This window comes from Urocitellus parryii, chromosome 3 (genome assembly GCF_045843805.1).
Source record: "Urocitellus parryii isolate mUroPar1 chromosome 3, mUroPar1.hap1, whole genome shotgun sequence".
NCBI lineage: Eukaryota > Metazoa > Chordata > Mammalia > Rodentia > Sciuridae > Urocitellus > Urocitellus parryii.
In genome coordinates, this window is record NC_135533.1 from 206,069,532 (window position 1) to 206,089,382 (window position 19,851).

The 19,851-nt window shown below is 42.2% G+C and overlaps 1 protein-coding gene across 1 annotated transcript in view; it reads left to right on the forward strand.

Annotated features, from left to right (window-relative positions):
- Positions 1-16,334, forward strand: part of LOC113183492 (uncharacterized) — a 37,229-nt gene extending 20,895 nt beyond the window's left edge. The window contains exons 2-4 of the mRNA XM_077796351.1: positions 11,964-12,090; positions 12,300-12,360; positions 14,059-16,334. Coding sequence (XP_077652477.1) covers positions 11,964-12,090; positions 12,300-12,360; positions 14,059-15,613 — 1,743 coding nt within the window. The 3' untranslated portion in view covers positions 15,614-16,334. The remainder of the gene's footprint in view (positions 1-11,963; positions 12,091-12,299; positions 12,361-14,058) is intronic.
- The last annotated feature ends 3,517 nt before the right edge of the window (positions 16,335-19,851 follow it).

Below are 19,851 nucleotides of genomic sequence, written 5' to 3' on the forward strand. Positions count from 1 at the left end.
TCCTCCCCCGGGCACCTCTGGGCAGGGAGAGAGGCGGCATCGGCGGTGGCCTGGACATTTAGCTCTGAGTCAGTTGGGCACATCTCTTTTGATTATTGCTGCCAGTTTCATAGGGCAGAGGGGCCTTAGGCAGATGTGGGGCCGAGAGAAATATTCAGGCTATGGAGGGAGCGAGAGGGAGATGCTGGAGCAGCAGGAGGCTCATCTAGGCTCTGTTTGTCTGCAGATGTGCTGGGCTTAGGCTGGGGCTCAGGGCTGGCTCCGATTCCTTCTAACTCTTGGGCACAGACAGTGTGTTTTGTTCTCTTTTTTCTATTCTTTAGACTTTCTCTGAGGGCTTCTTGACATCTCTTTATCTTTAGACCTTCTTCTTCATTGGGCCCCATCCTAGGTCTGGATAATGGGCTGCATCAGATCAGTCATGGTCCCGGGTTCCTCCGTGTAGGAGGGAGGAGGATTTTCCAGCTTATGAGCTCAGAGGTGGAGAAAGGCTGCCACACAAAACGGCCTTGTCTCCCTCAGACATTTCCCTCTGGTCAACATGGGTATGTCCTTTAGTCCCTTGCAGGGGCATCTGGAGAGTTCTCATCTGAGTTGTGGCTCTGGTCTCGGGACAAATCTCCCACCTTCATCTTGGGAGGTGAAAGAGTCTTTGGTCCTAGGAAGCCTTTGGCTCTGAGGCCATCACAGAGGAAGGAATGGCCAGTATTGGGGGCCATCATTTGTTGCCTCTGAGGACAAGGGGGCTAGGGGACAGTCTGCTGGCCAGTGTCTTGGCAAAGTTGGTCCTGGGTCCTCTTCTGGCTCATGGGGAAAACTGTTTCCCTTCCTGTCTTTCCTGGTCAGGTTTTCTGTTTAGCTGCTTTCCGCTGGGTCTTAGAGACCACTGTGCTCCTGGCTGACATCAGCTTGGACTGTCCATCTAGACAGGCTCTCAACCAAGGGGGCTGTTTCTGCACTATCTCTGGACAGCAGCAATCCATGTAAGAGAACTGGTTCAGGGTTCCAACAACAATCCAAGGACCTCAGCAGTGACTCTGTCATGTAAAGATCCTTCTGGTGGCCAGCCCACATCTTGGGTGAGCCACTCTAATTCACAGAGTATGCCACCTTTGTGGAGTGAGTCTCACCCCCAGTTACCAGGAAAACCTTCCTAAAGGTTTCTAACACACGTTTCAGAAGGCTTGGTTTCCTTAGTGTGCCTCCCATGTTCCACCCTGCATGGGTGTCGCACACTTAGAACAAAACACACTTAGGACAAGGCTCGCTTCATCCATCTCCGGCCGCTCCCCTCACGGGGACTTAGGGCCCTCTTAGCCTTGCGGTCGGTATCAACCCCCGACCTGGAGCTTTCACCTGGACGCTGGTTGGTGAAATTCGGCCATAGACTGTATGAGGGGCCACGGAACTGCAAATCAGGACTCTGCACTCGTTTCAGCCCTCAGTTGGGTCGGAACCCTTCCCTTTGTCCATCTCATTCACACACTTTCCCACAGACATGGCCAGGACAGAATTTCTATACTGCCCAAATTCCAACAATTCCAAACCAAACAGAAAGGGAGTCATGGTGTCCCCTCTGCTCGCTGACCCCAAACAGATACTACTCGGGCGACTCCCCAGGTCCGTTTCAGCTGCAGCCACTTTGGAGGGTACTCGGGACCCAGCAGTGGGTGATCAAGCCTCTCTTCCACCCACTTAGGCCTCAAAGGGGAAGTCAGGTGGGCTTCAAAACCAAATGGACCCGGGTCCTACCTGTTCAGCTGGGCGGTGCTCCAAAACCCTAATTCTGGTTCCTGCTGCCTGTGGGTTCCTTTGTGCTCAGGGTGGCTGCCCCAGAGCGCTGGGTGAGTCGATCCTCCTTCAGGCCAAGAGTGGCCTGGGCGTGCCAAGGGGACCACTGTCCCCCACCGCCCCAGGGAAGCAGGTCCTGGAGACAAGAGAGGCAGAATAGCTTCCTTACCTCCTCTGTCCCATCTGGGTCACCAAAAATGTTGTAGGGACAAACAAGGCAAGGCACCAAGACAGCAGGAAACAGTTGTATTTGGCTGCAGCCAGGCTCAGAGGGCACAGCTTTTGCTGTAATCAATCAATCCCCTAAACCCTAAGTTCAGGGAGTTTCAGAATTTTATACCAGCATGTAAGGGGAGGGACTCAGAAGTTCACAATCTGCAGAAGTTCACAGAAAGGCAGCTTTTTCTTTCTCTGTTCTGGGCAAGTTAACTCTTCAAGGACAACACCTGAGAAGGGGAGAGCCTCTTTTCCCCTTTCTTCCCTCCCCCTGCCAGCTGTTCCCATGGAGCCCATTTGTAACTTATCTTAAAAATGTAGACATCTCTGTGAAGCCCCAGCTCAAGGCCAGAGGCCTTGTTTGCACATTTCTACAAAGTTCTATACTGGATACGTTTGTGAAAAACTAGTAAGGGGTGTCCAGCACCTGGAGTGCTGGTATCTTCTTAGCCAGTGGCCAAGTAAATAGGGCGACATGAAAATAGGAAGTTTATCTACACTGGACTCTTTTGCTGACAGTCCTAAAATCAGCCATGGTGAAGAGGGCTTTTCTGTGGAGAAAGTGGGTGCCACTTCAAGCTGTTAAATTCTGGAAATACAGTGTTGGTCTACTTGAAGTGTAATTTGTGCCCCTTTTTTTGTGGGGAGTACTAGGAATTGAACTCAGGGCTGCTCAACCATGGAGCCACATCTCCAGCCCCCCAAAATAAAATTTTGTATTTTATTTATAGAGACAAAAGTCTGAGTTGCTTAGCACCTTGCTTTTGCTAGGGCTGGCTTCCTGCCTCAGCCTCCCTAGCTCCTGGGATTTCATGGTGAGCCACCACACCATCTATTTGTGCCCTCTGCAGTAGTGGGTGTGTCTTGTTTTTTTATAGCTCCCTTAAAAAGAGCTGTCCAGTCCCATACTTCATTAATCAGTTCAGCTCTATTGTTCAGGAACAAAGTTTCATACAGGAACAGGGGATGCAGGGATGGGGTGATGCTATTGGGCCCGATTCCTGGTGGAGAAATGAGCCACTGAACAAAGGAGGGGCCTGGGCTTATGTAGGTTATAGTAAGAGGTGATTTAGTAAGTGAGTCAGTTTGTGCACTCAGGAATTTGAATTTGGGGGCTGGGGGCCTGTGGTCAGCATCTGGGGAGGATTTATTTTGGGAGAGATGAAAGCTATCCATGTATGATTTTGTTTTTCAGTCCCTTTTCCCAGGCCTATTTGGGGGTTTGTCATTTTCCATACCTGATACCCCTCACCTCTCACCTCTCTTCACATACCTGCCTAAGGTCTGGAAGGAGCAGGAGCTCAGGGGAAATTGGTAGCAACCCTTTGAGCTGAGGAGTGTGACTCCCCATCCCCAACTCACAGCTATTTAGTAAACCATTGTCTTCTCTTTCTGAACCAGTCATCATCCTCTCTCAAACACCATCAGTCATTATTACAGCGATTGCCAGACCTTTGCCCTTTGCCTCAGTTTGTTGAGGAATGTGACATATCTTGTCTCCTCAGACCAGGCACGGCTGCTGGCAGATTGCTTTTTGGCAAAGAAAGCACATGGGGAGTCCGTACAGTGGGCCTATTTTATAGAATTATCCCCTTAACCTCAGGTTCCCACCAGCCTCATCTATTTGTCCCCTATGCTCCTTGCCCTAGCCTCCCTAGTAGAGGGGACTGTAGTGTGTGCCACTACACCCAGCTAAATGGTGATTTTCTTAGTTGTAACCTGAGTGGACAGAATAATGAGGTCTGAAGAAACAAAGAGAATTCTTGAAATAGATTATTTCATACCAAGGAAGAATATAAACATCTGGGGCTCGGGGTAGAGCTTACCAAGCATTTGCAAGACCCTGGGTTCTATCCCAGCACCACAAAAAAAAAAAAAAAAGAAAGAAAAAATAATAATAAGTAAATAAATTTAACTCCTAGCAATTAAGAAAGTATAAGATCTCTGTGGAATCATGTGCAGGTAAATAGACTATGGTTACTGCTGGTGAGTCTCCCTGATTTCATCTAGTTCTGCCCTCAGATACCAATATTGATGGAGTTTTTTGACATTGATAAAAAATTTTTAAATATATTTTTAAATGGTAGACACAATACCTTTATTTTTACGTGGTGCTGAGGATCAAACTCAGTGCCTCACACTTGGTAGGCAAGTGCTCCACCACTGAGCCACAATCCCAGCCCTGATAAAATGTTTTGTAGCTCAAAACATAGTCTAGGTTCCTGAATATTCCATGTGATCCTGGAAGAAGTGTGTACTCTGCTGTTGTTGGAGTGTCCTGTGACATCAAACACCTGAAGTTGCCAGCTGATGTTCATGAGTTCAGCTATTTCAGTCCTGATTTTCTGCCTTCTTAATCTGTCATCAATAGAAGTGTGTTGAAGTCTCCAGATATATTTGAATATTAATTTTCCTTTCAGTTACATGTTTTTGCCTCATAACTTGATGCTTTGTTTAAGGGAATACCTATTAAGATTTGTTACATCTTCCTGGAGAATTGACGGCTGTATCATTATTTTATCCCTTTATTTATTTATTTATTTTTTAAGGTACAGCTTGATTCATCTCAAATTAACATAGCATCTACTTTTTTATTATTGCCCTAATGGTATATCTGTGCATACTTTTATATTAAATATGTCAGTATCTGTATGTTATCTTATTTTAAAAATATTTATTTTCATTTTTAAAAATCATACATGAAAATTGAGTATCATATAAAATATGTATTTCAAAGTGTATATGCATTGTGGAAAGGCTAAAGTGAAGTAACATATACATAACTTCATACCCATCATTATTTGTAATGAAAGCCCCTAAAATCTAATTCCTTCGTGATTTTCCAGAGTACAACTTTGTGATTTTTATTTATTCATTTTAATTTTTTAGTACTCAAAATCTTTCACATGCTAGGCAAGCCCTCTACCAATGAGTTACACCCTAGCTGCTTTTAAAATTTTATTTGAGTCATGTCTTACTAAATTACCTGACTGGCCAGAAATTTATGATCTTCCTGCCTCAGCCTCCTGAGTAGCTGAGATCACCGGCTTGTACCCCATGTCCAGCGGAGTCCAGTTTTTTAACTATGCTTGTTGTAAGCACGTGGCCCACCAATGATGGAGGCAGGAGACAGGAAGCAAACCTCCGAACAGCAATCTTTCCTCCACTCTGCAGCAAAGTCAACCCATCAGGCATGGGAGGGCTCATTTTCTGGGTGTGGGAAATGGCCCCCTGGTTACAGAAGGCATTTGGGTTTTATAGTTTACAAGGAGAGTGAGTTAATCAATGGAGACTGCGGAGGTGCAGTTTGGACAGTCAGGGAGCTAGTTGTGCAGGTTAAAATTTTAACCCAGGAAGGCAGTTGTAAAAAGTTTGAAATTGGGGCGTGGCTGTGGCTCAGTGGTAGAGTGCTTATGTGTGAGGCCCTGGGTTCGATCCTCAGCACCTCATAAATAAAATAAAGGTACTGTGTCCACTACAACTAAAAAAAATAAATTAATAAAAGTTTGAAACTCCTTGTCACTGGGAAGAGCTCACAGCTTGGTGTCCGCTGCTTGCCTTCCTTCCTCTGGGACCCAATGATACCCAGAGCTTCACTATTCGCTTTTCTTCTTCCAGGACTCATCTGCAATGGGAAAGGGCCCAGCATTTCAAGATTAGCCTCCCTGCTTCAGGACCCATTGTGGTTAGGAAGGGGTAAACGTTTGCTTTTGGTGGAGATGCTGGGGATGAACCTGGGAAGGCCCATTGCGAATGTTTGGCTAATTCACTCCCTCTTCCTGAGCGCTATCTTATAGGAATATTATTTTCCATAACCTTTTAGTCATCATGTTTTAATATAATCGATCTCTTGAATTTATTTTTCCTATGCAACTATAATTTTGATCCTTTAAGATGTCTCCCTTGCCCTCTCCCTCCTTGGGTCTTCATATATAAAATGTTTTTTTCTTGTGCAGAATAGGAAGTTGGGTCTTGTTTTCTGAACTGTCACTCTCTTTTAACGGGTGCATACAGATGATTCACGTTTACAGTGATTATTGATATATTAATGAGTGTTGTCTTTGTAACTGTTTTTGATTTGTTCTAGTCGTTCCAGGTTTTTATTTAAATTTCCCATGAGGTTCTGCCTTCTCATTTTAACTGTGCGTTTTGCTTCTATGTTGTCTTCTCCATCAGCACATCAAGTATACTTGTTTTCTAAATATTTTTAGTGATTTCCCAGGACTATCAAAATCTGTTTACAGGAAATCTAAATGCACTTTGGATACCGCTGGACTGTGTTCGTGGGCAGCACTGGTCCTCGGTATGCTCTGTTTTTCATACCCCATGTTCAACGGCTGTCATTAGCTGTGACCACCAAGTCTGATATTGATATTCCTGTTGGTTTGAACAAACATCTATCTGTTCCTATGGATAGGAGTAAAGAAAGGAAAGATTTTGTTGTATTTCCATTTAATTCTTTCCTAATGTTAGGGGACAGACGGATATGAACGGTGGGAACATGAAGTTAAGAGACTAATTCTATAAAATGGGCCCACTGTGCTGACCTCCATTGCTTTCTTTTCCAAGAAGCAATTTACCTGCAGCCCTGTCTGGCTTAAGTGGACAGGAGATGTCACATTCCTCAGCAAAGTACCTGTTAACTGCAGGAGAAATGCAGGTCCAAGATAATGTCAATGAGAGGAACCCAGGAGACTTTTGGTGACCAGATCCTGAAACTCTAGGAGATGATAGTTCCCCCTCACTATAAAATCTCTAAGAACATATGGTTAAGAGTCCAATTAGAGGTGGGCATGGTGGCACATATCTCTAATCCCAGCAGTTCGGAGCGCTGAGGCAGGAGGATCTCGAGTTCAAAGCCAGCCTCAGCAACTTAGTGAAGCCCTGAGTAATTCAGTGAGGCCCTGTGTCTAAATTAAAAAATATATTTAAAATATGGGCTGGGATTAAGTGCCCCTGGGTTCAATCCCTGGTACAAAAAAAAAAAAAAAAAAAATCCAATTAGAACTGGTCAGCATGGACCAAGGTGACTTAGAGTTGCTATGGCAATGAGACTTGACATCTGGTGTCATCCTTCTGTCAGTCAAAAGTCGAGTGGTGGACCTGGGCGGGACTCTCTGGAAACTTCCCTGGGACCCCTAATAAAATTGGAGTGCAGGAGAGGCATGTTGTCCCTCTCCTTTCTGAGAGGACCCACTCTCTCCCTTGAGTGCCCCCTTTCCCTTTCCCCCTATCCCTTCAGTAAACTCATTCCTGTTACCCTGAGTGACAGGTTTGAAATCTTTCTGACTTGGTCGCAAGAATGAGGGTTTGAAGGCGGAGGCTTCATTGCCCAGTTTCTCAGAAGGCCCCAGCTCCAGAGCACTAACAAACTTTTCTTTGCGTCATCAGAGTTACTACCATTTTGCTTCTTTCCAGAGAACTTCTTTCAACAATTCATATGACAGAGGTCTCCTGGTGACACAGTCTCTCAACTTGGTCCTGTTTTCTTTCCTTTTCTCAGGTTGTGTAGTTTCCACCATCTTATCTTCATGACACTCTGCTCAGTTTGCTCAGATCCATAACTGAACATCTAGGGATGATTCATTTACGCTGTGCTTTGATTGCTGTGTGGTCCTTGATGATTTGTAACTCTGTTGGTGCAGTATTTGCACGTCCTCCTTCTGGTGTCCTTTAGTCCCTCGCTGCAGTCCCCTCTGCTCCTTTGAGCAAACCTCAGTCTGAAAGTCTGTCTGGTAGTTCAGTGCCTGAAGATCCCCAGAAATGGTTTCTCTCCATTCATTTTCCCCCCATTTTTGAGCTATCTGTTCCTACTTGTCCACATTCTTTGTGATTTTTTTCATCATTGTATTGGGAGGTGGCTGTGTGAATATCACTGTGACAAATTGGATTCTCCTGCTTTTCTGGTGTTGAGGCAGGAAGATTAGAGGGGGTTGAAATGGGGTTCTTCACTTCCTTTGAACTTTTGGTTCAAGAAATTTCTCAGTTGATTAGGGTTTGGGGAATTTTTTTTTCTTCCTAAGAAAGAACTTATGAAAAAAATTAAAATTTTCAATGCCTTTTTCCCTTCTGGTATCAGAATCAGCTGGTGTTTTTTTTTTTTCTTTGATTGTTACACTGAGAACCTGACAGGATTCTGTAGGTGAAACTCAGCTATTTTTAGGATCTGCTAAGGTTGGACCCCCAGAAAATTTCACCTCTCCAACTGGTTTTCTTTCTGTCTTTGGCAAAATTCATCAGGGATGGTTTCCTACCTTGGTTAAGTGTTTCTGATGTAGTAAGTTAATTCTGCTCAGGGTCTGCCTCTTTGTTTCCCCAGTTGGGAGATGAAGGGTAACCATTTTTTATTTTTGTCATGTTCTGTTTATTGCTCTATCTTCAGTGTTTAGAAAAGTCCTTGTTAGCCAAAAGGCACTTAATAAATATAGTGCTGAGTGACAGGGTGTGGTGGTACTTGCCTATAATCCCAGCTACTGAGGAGGCTGAGGCAGGAGGATGTCAAGTTTGAGGCCAGCCTCAGCAATGTAGCAAGGCTTGTCTCAAAATAAAAAATAAAAAAAAGCTGGAGTTGCAGCTCAGTGGTAAAGTGCCCCTGAAATCAATCCCCAGCACCAAATTAAAAAAACCCCAATAACAACAAAGTAATTACTCACTGAATAAATAAGTCAAATAAATCTTCAAAGGAAATAGACAAGTCTTCGGTACCTCGGCAATAACTTTCACAGTATAGTCCATTTTGGTGCAAATTTCTGTGTAGTGGCTTTAGGCTGCCCTATAAGTGAAGGCCTTCCCTTATGTTTAAAGTGCAGGGGTTCCTATCTGTGGTGAATTCTTTTCTGGTGTCTCACAAGATAAGACTTATCAGTGAAGACTTTCCCACATTCATTCATAAGGTTTTTGTCCAGTATCAAATTTTTAAATGTAAACAGAGGCCCAGCTTCTAGCTGAGGGATTTTCTACATGGACAAGCTTTCTCTCCACTGTGAATTTTCTGATGGATATGAAGTCTTGACTTCTGAAAGAAAGCTTCCTCCCATCTATCACTAGTATCATTTAGAAGTTTTTCCCATATAGATTTTTAAAACTTTGTTATTTTTAGTTACACATGACAGTAGAATGTATCTTGACATACACAAAGTATAACTTCCCATTCTTGTGGTTGTACGGGCTGTGGATTAGAGGTAGGTACGATGGCACATATCTCTAATCCCAGCAGTTCGGAACGCTGAGGCAGGAGGATCTCGAGTTCAAAGCCAGCCTCAGCAACTTAGTGAAGCCCCTTACATGAACACAGGAAAGTTATATCTGGTTCATTCTACTGTCTTTCTTATCCCCATTCCCCTACCCTTCCCTTCATTCCTTGGGTAATCCAGCGAACTTCTATTCATCCCTACTCTCTCCCCTTGTTGTGTGTTAGCATCTGCATATCAAAGAGAATATTTGGTCTTTGGTTTTTTGGGATTGGCTTATTTCACCTACCATGGTAGTCTCTAGTTGCATCCTTTTACCAGCAAATACTATAATTTCATTCTTCTTTATGGCTGAGTAATATTCCATTATGTATATATACCACATTTTCTTTATCTATTCATCTGTTGAAGGGTGCCTAAGTTGGTTCCATAGCTTAGCTGTTATGAATTGAGCTGCTGTGAACATTGATGTGGCCACGTCACTATAGTTCCCATATGGATTTTGTTGTCATTGATGAAATGGGATTTTTCTTCTGGATGAATTTATTGCCGTACAGCTGAAACTCATAAGCCCTCCCTGGCATGAATTTTCTTTCTTTTTTTTTTTTTTTTACTGGGAATTGAACTCAGGGACACAACCACTGGGCCACATCCCCAGCCTTTTTTGTATTTTATCTAGAGACAGGGTCTCATTGAGTTTGTCTAGTGCCCTGCCATTGCCAAGGCTGGCTTTGAACTCTCAATCCTCCTGCCTCAGCCCCCGAGTCCCTGGGATTACAGGTGTGTACCACTGCACCCAGCTATGAATTTTCTTTTGATCAGTGATGTTTGATCTCTGGGCAAAGGCCTTCTCACATATCCTACATTTATAGGGTTCTCTCTTGTGTGTTCTCTGGTGTTTCACAAGCTCTGGCTTATAGATAAAAGCTTTGGCACAGTCCTCACATCTATAGGGGTTCTGTCCTGTGTGAATTTTTTAATGTGGGAAGAGTGACCCGGAACTAGCTCAGCATGTTTATCATGTAGGGTCTCATAACCAGAAAGTGAAACTGCAGAAGCTTTGTGAATTGTTCAGGCTTGTGAGTTATCAAGAGGCTTCTTTGTGCACTAAAATGTTATACAGTTAGAACCATCTTGCGGCTATCCTGCTGTACCCAGAAAACCCATTCTACTGGAACTTTTGATAACTGTTGGCCTCAGAGCCGAGGGTCAAGGTCGTTCACATCCTCGCCTTTCCCAGGCCTGGCTTTTGCCAACACTCCAGGATCAGCCGATGACTAGGGCTCGATGACCAGGGCTCGTTCGCTCTCCACAATTTAACCCTCTCCATTTCTTCTTCTCTGTGTGCACCACACTAAGGTGAAGTGATCAGAAGCCTGAGGCTCCCTTCTTTGGAGCTGGCAGGAGACTCAGACCACCCAACCTCTGCCCAGAGCTTCCCTGTAGCCTCCATGAATCTCTGAGGCCAGGCTTCTTGCCTTGCTCTCTCAAAGACAATTGCTGCCTGCTTGAGAGACCTGCCCTTCTCTCTTTGAGCCCTCAGTTCAGTGAGTAAAGCCTTTGCCTTTCTTCTTGTTTTGTTTTTTGTTTTATGCCACATTGTCCTCAGTGTCAGCATCAGAACCATCCTTCTGGAGATGACCAGACCATAAGCGGGATGTGCAGACACTGACTATCTCCCCGTCTGTGTTTTCTTGTTCCATCTGCTGACCTGCTCTTTGCCTGACGGCCAGCATGCACTCTGACCTCTGCTTGCTCCGGGTCCGGGGATCTCCCGGTGTGACCTGTGCTACCCTGCTTATTGCTACCCAGTCTGCGAATCTTAGCTCACAGTGCTTCTTTTAAGGCAGACATAAATAGGGATATGTTCTGTTCTTTCCCAAACTTAATTCTTTGTGTAAATGATTCATCATAAAGTATATTGACAAAAGAACAAATAAAAGGTCTGTGGTAAGATTAAGATGTAGTAGTGCTAACCCTATAAATATCCTGAGACTTCTGAAGATTCATAACAGAGCCTTGGCCATTCGTTAGAGTCTCCATAGGTGACCAATGTCCTAATTCCTCAGTCACTTTCCAGTCTTTTCTGTGTGATTTTTCACTAACCAGTGTTCTTTAAGAAACAGAAAGTACCTTATTTATGGTACAAATAAGGGCAGCTTCACGTTGATTTAATCTCTAATTTTTAGTAAGTATTAAGGCAATTTCAAGGGAAAGTGTTACAGGTTCCTTCCTTGGCCTCATTAGGTCCCACACATTCTCATGACTGAGGCTGAAGCAAACTGTTTGCCATCCATCCAGTGGTGAGGGCCTTGGGCTTTTCAAAGTCCCTTCTTAGTGCTTTGAAAAATATTGCATCTGTTTCCAGGTACATTTGGAAAATGCGTTCTCTGAACATTGCTGGGAAATGACTGGTCTGTAGATTTGATTGAAGTTCAAATGACAGGAATTGACAGTGGAGTGTATCGGTGTCCTCTAAGCAAAACTCCCTGCCTGTTTGCTCCGTCTTCAACACTTAGATTTCAATTGACTGTTTCCCTCCCCAAGGCCTTAGGTCTTATTTTCAATATGTTGTTTTATCTTACAGTAGATGTGTCTCATTTGTGGATGTGGGTGGCACTAGGTACCACACCCAGGGGCTTTGTGTATGCCATGCATGGAATACATGCATGTCCCTAAGCAGATACTATTTTGTCCTCGTGAGTCTAGAAATGACTTTTTGATGTCTCTCTCCCTTCCTCTTGGAAATATATGTGGATGTTTTAGGAGCCCGTGACCTTTGAGGATGTGGCCATGAATTTCACCCAGGAGGAGTGGGCTCTGCTGGATCCTTCCCAAAAGCAGCTCTACAGAGATGTGATGCAGGAAACCTCTGGGAACCTGGTCTTTATAGGTAAAGATGGCATGATTCCCTGGCTTGGTCATTGGAAGGCAAATGTCCCTTGTTCATCAGTGTTGCTGCATAATTCTGAATGTGAATTTGGGAACACTGGGGTGAAGACACAAGGCATGATCCTATTATACTTTGAATATAGCTAGAACCTAATAATTTTTCTATAATGTTGAATGATTCATAGTGGTTTTTCTGGGTCTACATTTTAGGAGAAAAATGGAAAGAACTAAATGTTGAAGATGAGTTCAAAAGCCCCAGGAAAAACCCAAGGTAATTTGCACTCATAAGGGAAAGCAGTGTTCCTGCAGAGTCTTGGAATGATAGGTATTTTTTGAAACATGAGCACATGGTACAAATAAGGGCAGCTTCAAGTTGATTTAATCTCAGAAGTGTTCCCCCCAACTGTATACAGGTTGAGCATCTGATGTGACTTGGATCTGGAATGTCCTCCATAGGCTGATGTGTTGCAGGTTTGTGCACAATGCAGCAATGTTCAAAGTTGAGGCATTGGGAAGTGATCAGATAAAGAAGGACCTAACCTTATCAGTGCATCAATCAATTAATAGTTGCATAACTTTTTTAAAAGGAGGAATCTATTTTTAATTTATTTTGAAAATATTCTTTGAGACAGGGTCTCGCTGAGTTGCTTAGGGCCTCACTAAGTTGCTGAAGCTGGTCTTAAAATTGTAATCCTCCTGTCTCAGCCTCCCAAGTCTCTGGAATGACAGGCATGCACTACTGCTCCTGGCGTATATTCATAAGTGGATGGCATTCCTGGGAGGTGGCAGGGACTGTAGGAGATATGGACTAGTTGGAGGAAGTAGGGCCCTACAAGACTTCAAGCATGCCCTGGAAGGCTTTATCTTTGTCTGACCCCCTTCCTCACGTTTGAGTTTTAGCCACCATTAGGGGAGCAACTTTGCTCTACCTCGCTCCCCACCATGATGTTCTGCCTCAAGCCCAAAGGGATGGAACCTATCAACTAGCAACTGAAACCTCTGAAACTATGGACCAAAAATAAATCTTTCATATTTTAAGTTGTTTTCTTATACATTTTATCACAGGGATGGAAAGCTAATAGCCTCCATAATCAGAAAATCCAAAACCCCAAATATTAACTATATTGGAAACATTGGGAGCAACATAATGCTAGGAGTGACACTTTCTCATATGTGTATATGTGTGTGTGTGTGTGTGTGTGTGTATATACACACACACATTGTTTTATGCACAAAATTATTAAAATTTTTATATTTCCTTCAGATTTTTGGTATAATGTATATGTGAAACAAAAAAAGGAATTTTGTAAAGTAGAAGACATATTAAAGATACCTCATTATGTCTGTGAAAATATATCAAAATCCAGTGTACTTTTGGCCACTATATAAGGAATACTCAAGTACCTACCATATAGAACCACATATAAATAACAACTCTTTGTAATAGCTGTCTTGGAAACTTTCTACTGAGTGTTCAATCCATTGATGTTCAAAAATTCTTACAGGGCACAAAACCAGCACTTCTGTAGCAAAAAAAAAATTTGGGGGGGGGTACTGAGGATTGAACCCAGGAACACTTGACCACTGAGCCACGTTCCCAGCCCTATTTTGTATTTTATTTAGAGACAGGGTCTCACTGAGTTGCTTCATGTCTTGCATTTGCTGAGGCTGGCTTTGAACTCACGATCCTCCTGTCTCAGCCTCTTGAGTTGCTGGGATTACAGGTGTGCACCACTGCGCTGGCAGAAATTATGGAGGCACCACTGGGATAGTAAATTATTAATAATTAAAACCTAGGGGCTGGGGTTGTGGCTCAGTGGTAGAGCACTTGCCTAGCATGCATGAGGCAACTGGGTTCAATCTCCAACACCACATAAAAAAACTAAACAAAGGTATTGTGTTCTTGTACAACTAAAAATATTAAAAAACAAACAAAAAACCTTAGTAATGTGCTTCTCATTTTTTACAGAAGTCAAGTGGTTGAGAGACTCTGTGAATGCAAAGGAGATAGTCAGTGTGCGGAAAACCTTAACTGGACTCCAGAGCATATTTTGAAGGAAAAAACTCCTCCAGGAGTAAAACCATGTGAAAGTCCTGTGTGTGGAGAAGTGACCATTGGTCATTCATCCCTAAAGGTGCCCCTGAGAGGTCCCACTGAACACGAACCATGTGAGCATCAGGAATATGGAGAGAGGCCATATAATCAGAAGGAGTGTGGGAAATCCTTCAGCTATTCTCAGTGTTTGCAGACTCATGAAAGGACTCACAGTGGAGAGAGACCCTGTGACAAAAAATGTGATGAAGCCTTTAGGTGTTCCAGTCCTGTTGGAAATCATAAAAGGACTCACACTGGTGAGAAGCCCTATAAATGTAAGCAATGTGGGAAAAGCTTCGCTCGTTCTAGTATCCTTGTAGAGCATGAAAGAATTCACACCGGAGAGAAACCATTTGTGTGTAAGAGTTGCGGCAAAAGATTTACTCGTTCTAGTTCCCTTTACACACATGAAAGAATTCACACTGGAGAGAAACCCTTTGTTTGTAAGCAATGCAGTAAAGCCTTCTGTGATCAGAGTTCCCTTCGGTACCATGAAAGAATTCACAGGGGAGAGAAGCCATATGTATGTAAGCAATGTGGGAAAGCCTTTGCTTGTTCTGGTACCTTTCGAAAACATGAAAGAATTCACGAAGAAGAGAAACCCTACAAATGTCTGCACTGTGTGAAAGCCTTCCGTTCTGACAGTGCCTTTCGAAAACATAAGAGAGTGCATACTGGAGAGAAACTCTATGTATGTCCGCATTGTGGTAAAGGCTTTGTTTATTCCATTTCTTTTAAGTACCATGTAAAGACACACAATCGAGAGACAGAAAAGAAACCCTATGAATGCAAGCAGTGTGGTAAAACGTTCTATAGTGCCAGTTACCTGAAAGAACATGAGAACATTCACAGTGGAGAGAAACCCTATGAATGCAAGCAGTGTGGTGAAGCCTTCCATAATTCCGCTTCCTTCCGAAGACATAACAAAGTGCACACTGGAGAAAAGCCACATGTATGTGAGCAATGTGGGAAAACCTTTGCTTCTTCTAGTTCCTTTCGGAGACATAACAAAGTTCACACTGGAGAAAAACCACATGTATGTGAGCAGTGTGGGAGAGCCTTTGCTTGTTCTGGTTCCCTTCGGAGACATAACAAAGTTCACACTGGAGAAAAACCACATGTATGTGAGCAGTGTGGGAGAGCCTTTGCTTGTTCTGGTTCCCTTCGGAGACATAAAAGAACTCACACAGGAGAGAAACCCTATAGATGTATGCACTGTGGAAAAGCCTTCAGTTCTGACAGTGCCTTTCGGAGACATAAAAGAGCTCACACAGGAGAGAAACCCTATAGATGTATGCACTGTGGAAAAGCCTTCCGTTCTGACAGTGCCTGTAGAAGACATAAAAGAGTGCATACTGAAGAGAAACCATATTTTGACAGCATTGCAGCAGAGCCTTCATTTATCCCTCTTCATTTAAATACCACGTAAGAGAAACCTTATGGATATGAGCAATGTGGGAAAACTTTCCTTATTTTGAATCATTTTAGAGCACATGAACAAGCTCACAGGGGCAAATCCTATGTGTATAAGCAGTGTGAGAAAATCTTGTTTCTCAGTTCCCTTCAAATACATGAAAAGATTATACACTGGAGAGAGACCCTACGTTTGTGAGCAGTGTGGGAAAGCATTCCGTTGTTCCATTGCCCTGAGAACCCATAAAAAAACGCACAGTGCAGCAAACCTGTACGAACTCAAGCAGTGTGGTAAAGCATTTGGTGATCCCAGTTCCCTGAAAACATGAAAAAATTTACAGTGGAGAGAAACCCTATGTATAAAAGTCTCCATTTGGCTCACACATGTGGATGCACACTGAATCAAACCTTGTCATTGTGAAGAAAAAAAATAAAACCCAAGAAAGTTATTAGTTGAAACACATTTTCAATTAATGAAAAATTGTCATGTAGTGCAATCTTATGAGTAATATGAAGAACTCGATGCAAAGTAATTTGTGTAAAATACTCCAGAAAATACGCAATCTGAAGGAAATACTACAAGTTATAATAAAGATTGTGTTTATCAGGGGCTCATTCTTGTTGTGGGGGAGTAATGGAAGTTGCATCCAAGGGCACTATACTACTGAGCTACATCCCCAGCCCTTTTTTCAGGCAATATAGAGGGTGGAGCATCATACTCCTTACAACCCCACCTACAACTGCTGAGAATATTTTGAACTCCAATGGAAAGAGTTCTTTAAATTTTCATCAAGATTTAAAAATTTTTTTAAAAATTCTTTTTCTCTGTTTAATTATTACCTTGATGGTACATGGACATTTATACAGTTAAACATTTTTCTTCTAGTATTTTTGAAGCCAGTTTTTTTTTTTCATGGATTAGGTTTTTTGTTAAATAGGATGCTTGATTAGTATATTTTAGTATTGTTTTGTATTTATTTTTAATTTTTAAAGTTTTTACTTTACATATTTTTTTCTTCTACCTGTTTCCCTTGATTCTCTTCTGCTAGCAGCCAATCTCTATTCTCTTTCACGCTTCCTTTAATTTTTCACTTCTCTCCTCCCTCATAATCTCACATCCTATCACTTCTGTTTTCTCTGTCCACCATTTGAAAGTATAAACCCTTTTGCAAGCTGGTTGTTATTATTGTAGGCAATAACTGATCATATAATTTCTGTTTATTATGATAATTTGTAGACATTATAGTAGAAATATTTGGTTTAATGCTATATATTGTTTGTATTGGTTATTGTTAATTATTTGTCTACCCCTTGAGGTACGTTAAACCTTCAGAGACACTATAAGTCCACAGATAGAAACTCTGCTGCCTCAGATCCATATTGTTAGATGGGTAGACATACAAACAACATGAAAAATCATCACCTCAAGCAAACTAAGATACTTCAATAACAGAATCCATTGACACCACAGTGGAAGAAATGTTAGAGAAGGAGTGAATATCAGAGAAAATACAGAAAGTAAAAGGTCACTTCAATAGAGAGAGGCAGAGATTGGGGGGGGAAGAACTCTTTGAAATGAAAGAATCAATAAACCAAATTAAAAATTCAGTGGAAAGCATCACCAATAGACAAGATCACTTGGAAGACAAAACCTCAGGCAATGAAGACAAAATATATAACCTTAAAAATAAAGTCAACCATAGTGAGAAGATGTTAAAATATAAACAGAACTTTCAAGAACTATGGGTTAACATGAGAAGACTGAACTTAAAAATTTTTCTTATCAGGATAGATGAAGACGTGGAGATACAAATCAAAGGAATGCACAATCTTTTCAATGAAATAATAGAAAGTTTCCCAAACCTAAAGAATGAAATGGAAAATCAAATACAAGAGGCATACAGGATCCCAAATGCACAAAATTTCAACAGAAAATAGAAATAGGTGCTAGAGTTGTGGCTCAGTGGTAGAATGCTTGCCCCACATGCGTGGGGCACTGGGTTTGATCCTCAGCACCACATAAAGGTATTGAGTTCATCTACTACTTAAATTTTTTTTTAGAGAATTTTTTTTTTTAATATTTTTTAGTTCTCGGCGGACACAACATCTTTGTTTGTATGTGGTGCTGAGGATCGAACCTGGGCTGCACGCATGCCAGGCGAGCTCGCTACCGCTTGAGCCACATCCCCAGCCCCCTACTAAAAAATTTTTAAAAGTTAATCAGAAGGGACAAGGATATTCCATACTGCTTAAGGGAATTACCCATCAATAAGATAACAATCATAAATATTTATGCCCCAAACAATGGAGCATCTACACACATCAGTCAAACCCTTCTCAATTTCAAGAATCAAATAGACCACAATTCAATAATACTGGGTAACTTTAACATGCTTCTGTGACCACTGGATAGATGCTCCAAACAAAAACTAAAGCCAAAGAACTAAAAAATACAATTGACAATGTGGACTTGGACTGAATACACTTTCTTAGCCAATGGAGCCTTGTGTAATGTAGACCATGTTATGTAATCTACCACATATGTTCACATACAGTTGTAATATTAATATATTTTTAGCATCTGAAGGATTAATTATATAGCTCTCTTTCCATTTATATTTTTGTGTTCTTGCTTTTTTCTTGATTAGATTTGTTTATTAAATTTAAGCTGTTATTTTTCTTATTTCATGATTGATTTCTAATGCATTAAATCACACAGGAAACCCAGTCCTCATGATTTCAATTTTTTTTTTTTTTAGAGAATTTTTTTTAATATTTATTTTTTAGTTCTCAGCGGACACAACATCTTTGTTGGTATGTGGTGCTGAGGATCGAACCCGGGCCGCACGCATGCCAGGTGAGCGTGCTACCGCTGAGCCACATCTCCAGCCCCATGATTTCAATTTTTTAAAAAAAGTAATGGAAATGCTTTTGTATTGATTATATTGGTTACATACATGGTGAAACTGATCAAATTGCATACTTCAAATATGTGCATTTTATTGTATTTCAACTTTAATAGTTATGGGAAAAAAATTGAGACAGGCTCTCTCAAAGTTGCCCAGGCTGGCCTTGAGTTTGTGATTGTCCTGCCTTAGCTTCCCAAATTGAGATTATAGGCATGCACTGCTGCACCCAGCTAATCAGCTAAAGTAGACGCCACTGTGATGTCCCCCTGAAAACACCAAACGAAGCAGGGAAGCTTCAAGGTCATTTATCAAAATAATTAAATGAGCAACAGACAGCTTTCATTTTGAGTAGCGTCCTAATTTTAGTGCAGAAGGGGGGTGTGACTGACATACTCAACATGGGATGGGCCCAAGGACACCAGCTGTCCTTAACGGTGTCAACAGAAGCACAGGACACGGGCAAGGTTAAAAAAAAAATGAGAATCCCTACTCAGTATAAATTAACTCGAGTTGAGAAATATGATCTGTCCAGGAGAAAACATGCCACTCAGTCCTTTGCCATCAAATGTTCATACCTAGCTCATATACAGCAGTACAACACTTAAAAGTACTTAGGGCTGTGCATAGTGGCACACACCTGTAATCCCAGTGTCTCAGGAGGCTAAGGTAGGAGGATTGCAAGTTCAAAGCCAACCTCAGCAACATGAGGCCCTGCCTCAAAATATAAATAAATAGATAAATAGATAGATAAATAAATAGGGCTGTGGGTGTGGCCCAATGGGTAAGTGCCCATTGGGCCCATTATTGGGTTTAACCCCCAATACTAGAAAAATAATTCATTAATTAAAATATCTTTAGGGCACAGCTGAGTGGTATGTGGCTGCCTGGTATACACAATGTCCTGAGTTCAACCCCTAGTAATACAAAAAGAAGAAAAGAAAAAGTAATTGCACAACTTTTAATAAGGTATAGTATATATTTTCTCTTAATTCCCTATGTCTCCCTGAGTAAAGGGCCCCTGGGTTCGAAAGAGAGGGAAGGAGGGAGGAGGAAAGGAAGGAAGGAAAGGCCGTCGTCCCCATTTCTCTCCCAGGCCCCGCCTGCCACCTCCAAGCCTCCTTGCCCGGGCAGTCCCTGTTTTACTTTGTACCCTATCTGCCCATTTAAAAAGCATTTGTTGAAATCTATTGGATCTTTTGAAATGACGGAGCCTTTGATCCCTCCCTGCCTCAACCACCCGCCCACAGTCTGGGCGCCGCTGTTCCACTGTCCACTTTGATGCGACCAACTCCACATGTTCGGGAGATGGAGGGATCGGGCAGTGTCTTTCTGTGTCTGGCCTGCT